This window comes from Prunus avium, chromosome 8, assembly GCF_965620075.1.
Source record: "Prunus avium chromosome 8, drPruAviu1.hap1.1, whole genome shotgun sequence".
In the NCBI taxonomy this organism is placed as follows: domain Eukaryota; kingdom Viridiplantae; phylum Streptophyta; class Magnoliopsida; order Rosales; family Rosaceae; genus Prunus; species Prunus avium.
Genome location: NC_142291.1, coordinates 37,481,812 through 37,489,731, shown reverse-complemented (window position 1 = coordinate 37,489,731; position 7,920 = coordinate 37,481,812). Strand labels below are relative to the sequence as shown.

Genomic DNA, 7,920 nt, shown 5'->3' with positions numbered 1-7,920 from the left:
AAGAGGTAGAAGACGGAAAGGGTTGAGACATATATAGCTGAAATAATGGCACACAGTTGCAAAATTGGGGAAGATTTATTGGTAAAAATTCTATCAAGTCTACCTCCAAAATCCCTTATGCGATTCAAGTGTGCGGCCAAATGGTGGTATGCGCAGATCAACAATCCCAGGTTCGTAGACAATCAACTCTCCAATTGCTTGCACAACAATCAATCAATCTTTTTGAAGCGATTAGTCCCTAACAAGGATCCAAACGCTAGCGAGACTGAATCAGTGTTCTCAATGCTTACTTTTTGCGAGGATGTAGATGGTGGTGCGCATAGGTTTCTATTGTCTAGGGTGGAGGACATCAATGTTCCAGTTTCTATGAGTGTAATGAGTGCTGGTGAAGAACTTAGGATTGTAGGCCATTGTCATGGAATCATTTGTGTACACGTAGATAATTATAGTAAGGTGTTTTTGTGGAATCCGGCAATTCAGGAATTCAAGCTTCTTCCTTCGGAGAAATACTTTACGGATTGGGAGTCCATATATCAGCAGCATGGCCCGTATCTATCATTAAATCGGCTCGGATGGGCCATGGGATTTGGCTATGATCCTATATCTAAAGCTTATAAAGTTGTTAGCATTATATTTGATGGTTTGCAACTGCATGCTCATACATTATATTCTGTGGTTATTTATCCTCTGAGAGTACAAGTGTACACGCTGGGAAGTAGTGAAGAATCTTCTTCTTGGAGAGAGATCAAGACTTACTCTTTGGAAACAGAAACTACTTTCCTTTGGCCTGAAAATTTCGAGATATACTTTAAGGGGATGTGTTATTGGTTGGGAACTGAGCAACAAAAGGAATTCTTGGATATACATAGTGAGGAAACTCGATATGACGAATTGATTAGGCAAGTGATGGTTTCGTTTGACATGAGTGATGAGGTGTTTGATGAGGTAGCGTTGCCAGATGAGCTGCCAGTCCATCATACATCTTATTTTGGGTTTTTCATGAAGCTTAGAGTGTGGAATGAATCTTCCATTGCTCTTTGTGTTTGGGTTAGCAGATATGATGTTATTCCGTACTTTGGAATGTGGCTGATGGACGATGATTTTGGTGCTTGTGTTTGGACAAAACACGCTGGTTTTGAGCTCGCATCGATCCCCATAATGGACCTCAGGGATGGCGGATGGGCATTGCCACTCTGGAAAAGCGATGAGCTTCTTGTGGTTGACAAAGATGGATGCACAATCTGCTATAACCTCCGCACCGAAAACCGAATGTCTCTTCCTACTGTTCAAATTTGTATGCCGACACTGGATCCGCCAATTGTTGTATATGTGAATAGTATAGTTTCGATAGGTCTTGGGAGGCAACAAACTTGAGAGATGAGAAAATCTGGCAATATAGAATTTCTTAGTGTGTCATGTACACGAGTTTGATACAACATTATGATCCAAGCTTCTAATTTCTAACAACTAATAAAAAGCACTGATTTTTTAAGAAAGAAAATTCTCATCTTTTTCTCACTGTACGTACAAGAGTTTTCATTTTTTCTATGTACACTGTAGTTGATGATCAAAAGAGACGTAATTAAACTTGTAGTATTGATATATGCATGCAATTCATATAAAATTTTCCATTTCCAGATAAACATGATGACTATGCCTGTTGCAAAACTATATAGGGTAGGTGTTGCGTAGATACAGCTTCACCAAAATGGATTCAGTTGCATCCTCAACTTGTGATACTCGCAAGTGCACGAGCCGTTCAGTAGTATAGCGTATGTAAATGCGAGGTCGATCCCACGAGCAGCCCTAGCTCATCTTCATGTCACCATGACCAAGCTTCCAACCAGAAATGATAGCTCATACCTAGCTCACCATGACCAAGCATCCAACCAGCACATGCTGAGGTCAGCATGACCAGCAATTTCAAGGGCTTACAACTTGGGCTTCTCTTAATCAAATTAGGACTTTAAGCACTCTAAATTGAAGTTCAGAATGTCTTCTTTCCAGCCATATGTTATTTGGGCCAATCCAAGGTCGGAGGAAGAAGTTAAGGCCGAAACAAATTGCTAACTCATTTTCCGCGCTGATAAGATCCATCCTGAGCATGGTTCTGTGTTTGCTAGGTAACGGACTCCAGAGTTATCCAATGGGGCTGAATTTTGGATATGTTATAGTATACACTAATTGGAACAACTTTCATGAAGAATGTGGCCTCATTCGAGCTATGTAGATTGTTGAAACAAAGCTTGCAATATAACCTACGGAACTGGACTGGCAGGGAGCTGTAGCCAAAATGAGTTTGTCTTTAAGCTCTTCATCCATTCATCCAAACTAGGCCTTAACATGCATGGATTGCATCAATTATGCTCTCTAAAGCCATCATTATTACCTAAAGCTCAATGAACTGAAAGATAAACACAAAAAGGATTAAAAGCACAAGTTTAACTCAAAAACATAACCAAATTATAAGCTAGAAGGGTACAAAATGATATACAATTATGAACCGATCAAATACCCCCAAACCTAGATTTTGCTAGTCCTCAAGCAAAACAAAAGGAAAACGAAGAAAAATAAAACAAAATAAGAAGTTAACTAGACCACTTTCGTAGGTAACTCGATTGCATTGAGCGTATGCAACAAGCCTTTAAACCTCTAGGCATCCCTAGTAGGAGGAGTTGTGTCTCCTGAGGGTTTAACAGAAACGATACCCACAAATGTTTTACTAACTCTACAAAATAAAGTGGTTAGAAAACTTATTAGATTTGTTAGTCTTTAAGCAAAATAAAAGAAACACAAAAACCAAAACAAAAATAATTACAAAAACAAAACAAAAATTAAAAATTAAAAAAAAAACTGAAAACAATCATTCCGAACATTTTCTGAAGAGAAATGACTCATGCACATGACTCAAAAGTTTTAACAATAAAAACTCAATTTTAGACATTATTTAAAAGGTGGCAAAGTTCAAAACACAACATGCTCAAAGTGTAGTAGTGTGATAGCCAAATGCAACAAATTCCCCAATCTTAGTTTTCACACAATTTCAAAAATCATACCAAACACAACTTCAACTTCAAATCTCACCAAAATTGTCCTCTCACAAATGAATCACTCGGAAGAGGGCTACAATGCAACACTCAGTTATAAACATGAGATTAGAGTTAAACCATAAGGGACTTAACTCGCAATAGAAAGATGAAGAACTTGCATTAATATGATCTCAAGAAGGATGCCAAACACTTAAAAGTAGAAAAATAAATGCAATTCAACCACATGACATTTAAGATCAATTTAGGTCTTTAGCATAGGTTGTAATGGGGCCAAGGGTGTAAGGTGAGTAAGAAATGAAGGGTATGGATAAAACAAAGTCCAAGAAACTCAAAATATAAGAGCATAAAACAATTGTTTACAAGACTTCGAATCATCACGATTAGATTTTTTCTTTTACACGATCAAAACTCCTTATACCTTCATTTACAATTATTCATACTCCTTTCCTTGAACTGAACAAACACCAATTTATTTAGAAGGCCCAAAAATTAAACCCAAAAATGAAATTTCATTCAACCACCACTTAATCACAATTTTTCTCTTTTCTTTTCTTTTCTTTCACCAATTGAGTGAATTTTTTTTTTCTTTATGTAATATCCCTTCCCAAACTTAGCATGAAAAACACATCCGAATTAGAGCTCATGAGTTCCTTAGAAAGGTAAATTCTTGTTTTTCGGGCTAAGGCGAGGAAATATAATTGGTAAAATGAAAGAAAAGGTTTACATGTAGGCTCAAAATGGTTAACAATGGAAAATCATGCTTAAGCATGCATAAGGTTAGCTTGAAAGGTACAAACAATCCAAAGAGGACCTTAATATCATTTCTTAAATGTCATGAAATCGAATTGCAAAAGAATGAATGACTTTTAAGTATTCAACCAAATCAATGAATAATGAGATCAAACAACAACTTTGATGACAAGAAAATAAGAGTATGTGTATAACACTCATGAAATGAAGCACAAGGCTCAAAAGCTCACATTTATGGTTATATAAGTCTAATTTATGCTTGATACAATTCTTTGGGTCATGCAAATCCTTTAATTGGAAAATTATGAAACAAATGGCAAGTGCAAAGAAGGTTTCAAACATGTCATGCTAGAACGATGCCAAATTAATTAATTAATTAATTATTTATTTTTACAATAAAAATTTACAAGGAAATAAAATAAAAAATAAATAAAATTCAATTTTTTATTTAAGTCATGCAACATTTATCACAATCTCATCAAATGTGTTCGGAAAGTGACTAAACAAAACAAGATTCAAAACAAGAAAGAAATTTAAATTTTTTTTTAAAAAAAATTTTTTTAAGAAAAACCAAGTTTACTTGCTAAACTCCAATACCCCCAAACCTAGAAATGAGCATTGTTCTCAATGTTTAAAAATTAGCCACAAACAATGTCATAACAACAAATGAAAGGTATTAAAGCAAATAAATAAAAAAATCACAAAATCACAAAAGAAAACAAAAACAAAATAATTATAAAATAAAAATTACAACACAAACAAACAAACAAACAAAAAATGAAACAGTAAACCCTAATCACACAATTCTGAAACCCAAAAAAAATTTGAAGCCCAAAGCCCACAATTTCGAAACACAAACCACGGTGAATTTAACCCACTTTGAAACCCAAACTAAAGTGAAACCCGACCCACAATTTGTTTTCATTTCCGGCTTTTTATTATTATTTAGTTTTGTAAAAACAAACTATCGAACCGTGATTAGCAACACAAAGAGCGGGATTTTAACATGGGTCATGATGTCTCGGTTCAGTGTAAGGGACCAACAGACAGGGCGAGACACGTGTCGACGCATAGAGGCGCCGCAGACTCCACAAGCAAAAATTACGGGCTCATGGAAAGGCGCGAAGACTTTACTGAACGCGTTCGTTCAGAAAAGACACGTTGTGATAAATGAGTTGGGTATGGTTGGAAGGCGAGAAGGTTGTGGGACTCAAGGAATGCTGGAGATTCAGAAAATGCTCAGATGCTGTAATGGCTAGGGTATGTCAAAGACTAAGTCTATAAGAAAGGGTGAAAAAAAAACGCAAACTCAGAAACACACAAAAGAGAAAAGAAAGAAAGAAGAAAAGAGAGTGAGAAATCAAATGGCCTCTAACTACCCATTTTCGTTGGATCTCAACCTAGCTCCACCGACTCAGACACGAGGCCAAGCAGCGGCACCAGTATGGATGCCCTACTTTGCTTCCGCACGGGGGCCTGTGACAGTAACTGACTCAATACTCCTGGACAACGATGTTGCCATTGGAGTGGCTAGAAATTTAGTGACTCCTAAAGATATACGTGTTCTGGGGACAAGGGATGACAACCGGGTCGTGAGCGATGCCCTGGCACTGAGCGTGCAGAGTACGGCAACAGTCGCAAGTTTGGGTCATCGCCTACTTGCGAAGTCCCATGAGGTAGAGGTGCTGAAAGGTCAGTTGGCGGCGGAGCGAAGTATGGTTGAGGAGTGTCAGACTGCTATAAAAAGCTTGAAAAGGGAGAGGTCAAGGATAGTGGAGGTGAATCGACACCAGCTAGAAGTATTGCGGGACGAGAATAGAAACCTATCAAAGATGGTAGAGTTGTACTCTCGCGACATGCGAAAACAGCTGGAAGACCTAGACCGACAGGGTAAACGCAAGCAAGCAGATCGTGAGAGTAGTTACGCTCAAGCTAAGATTGCGATCTTTGGGAGCTCAAGTGATGAGCCCCAAGAAGCTGTGCGTGAAGCCCCGGAAGAGGACAGCCAGAGGGCCAAACTCAAAGCTCCAATGGTCGAGACACCAAGCACCAAGAAGAAATGATTTCCTACTGCATTATTGTTGGTTTTATTTTATTTTGTTTTTGTATTTTCATTATTTTGTTTCGGAAGTAAAGTTGCAGAAGGAAAAAGAAAACGGAAAAGAAAGCACACTTTCCAAACTTAAATCAAACAAAGAAGACAAACGGAAAAGAAAGCACAGTTCCCTAACTAAAATAAAATAAAGATGACAGCCGAAAGGAAAAAGCAAAAACACAAAGCTCTAGAAAATGAAAGTAACGGGCAAAAACATAAAACACCAGAAAACACGGAAAAAAGAAAAGTAAAGTGAAAGTAAAGGTGCTCCCCCTTGAAGCGATTAGGTCGAGCATGCCCGGGAAATCCGAAATGGTGTTGGCTCTCTCTCATCAACGTATGTCTATTTAAACCACGCCTCTACAAGCGGATGATACCCAGCATTTCTTCCTGCAAACTCAAGGAAAAACATCAAAAAATCCAGAAACAAAAAAAATGGCATCCTCATGCACTCACCTTGATGATCTCGACCTTGAGCTGTCCCTTGCACCTCCGAATGCCCAGATAAGGGCTCCTCCAAACCGTGTCTTCCCAAACTCCACATATCATCACGGTACGGCCTCAAACTTTGCTGAGGCAATACCGAACTTTTCTGAGGCACTGCCGAACAGAGCAGTGCTGCTAGGAGGCATGATTAGCAGCAAGCTCACTCCGACAGATCATCTGCATGTGGCACAGAGGTCTGATAAGGCAGCGGTAGAGGAGTCCCACAATTTAACTGTGCTCCACGCGGTCTCGGCTACCAATTTGGGCATGCGATTACTGGCGAGGACAAGGGAGTGTGCCGCGATGAGCGAGGAAATAGCTTCCTTGAAGGCTATGGTGGCGGACTTGCAGAAGTGGCTCTACTGTGCCAATCAGCACGTGGAAGCACTGCAGAGAAAAAATGAGGACCATGTGGAGCTGCTGCAGATTCTACAAGTGCGAGAAAATAGAGGCAAGCCATGATGATGATGGAGATGAAGAAGATGAAGAAGATGATGATGAAGATGATGTTTTTTTTATTTTTTTATTGTTTTTATTTTTGTTTTATTTTCGTTTTTGTGTTTTTTTTTTTTTATGCAATGTTTGAAATAAAAAAAAGTGTTTTAACACTTAGAAATAAACTAACTAACCATACCACGTAAATAAATAAATAAACTAACATAACAACACAAAAACAGAAACAAAACAAAAACAAAGACTCAACAGAAAAGAAAACAAAGAAAATAAAAAAAACTTAATTTAAAAACACACAATATACAAGCAACTCACGGATGACCAGTTAAGGGCCTCAGAAAACACAGCCAGGGGATCCGGGAAGGTTGGAGGGGTCACAATGGTCCCGCTTAAAACCCAAACTTCTTAGACACCGAAGGTGTCGCCTAAAGAACTCCTAGACACTGTATTGACGAAGGTGCTCACTGGAGTTACCATAAGTCAGCTCATATGAAAAATAAATTTTTTTTTATAAAATGTTTTTTAAATATATTCTCGTAAAAAAAAGAAACAAAAACAAATTAAGATAACATGAAACTACAAATCATAAACTTAAATGAACTAAGTACTCTAAACAAACTTAAACAAACGACATAAATTGTTGTACTAAAAGAAACAAACCAAGAAACCAATGAAAAAAAACAAACAGCACTTTCTATCACCTATTTATCACCATTTGGACAGATTCGTTTCTATGTTTTTCAACTTCGACCTCTGTTCAGTTTTTAGGCTATAACTTTCTAACCGTAAGTCCAAATTTTACGTTCTTTATATGGTTGGATTCAGCATAAAAAAAACAAAGAACTCAACGCGGACCAAAAGGCAAAAACAACTACGGAAATAAACAGAATTCAAAGAAGAGAAAGGATTGAAATGCTCCCCCTTGAAGCGATTAGGTCGAGCGTGATGCACTTGGAGGTCGCGACTTCTCCCACTGCTCCACACTTCCCATTCTTATGATTGAGGTTGCCATCTCTCTCCATTTATTATTGAGCTATAATAAATTGCTAAAACAAACATAGAAAACTTGAAATAGAATTAAAAGGA

At 37.8% G+C, this 7,920-nt stretch overlaps 1 protein-coding gene across 1 annotated transcript; it reads left to right on the top strand.

Moving 5' to 3' along the window:
- On the top strand, positions 1–1,457 carry LOC110757527 (F-box/kelch-repeat protein At3g23880-like). Its single transcript, XM_021959163.2, has one exon. The coding sequence runs from the start codon at positions 46–48 to the stop codon at positions 1,372–1,374; it is 1,329 nt and encodes a 442-aa protein (XP_021814855.2). The 5' UTR covers positions 1–45; the 3' UTR covers positions 1,375–1,457.
- The last annotated feature ends 6,463 nt before the right edge of the window (positions 1,458–7,920 follow it).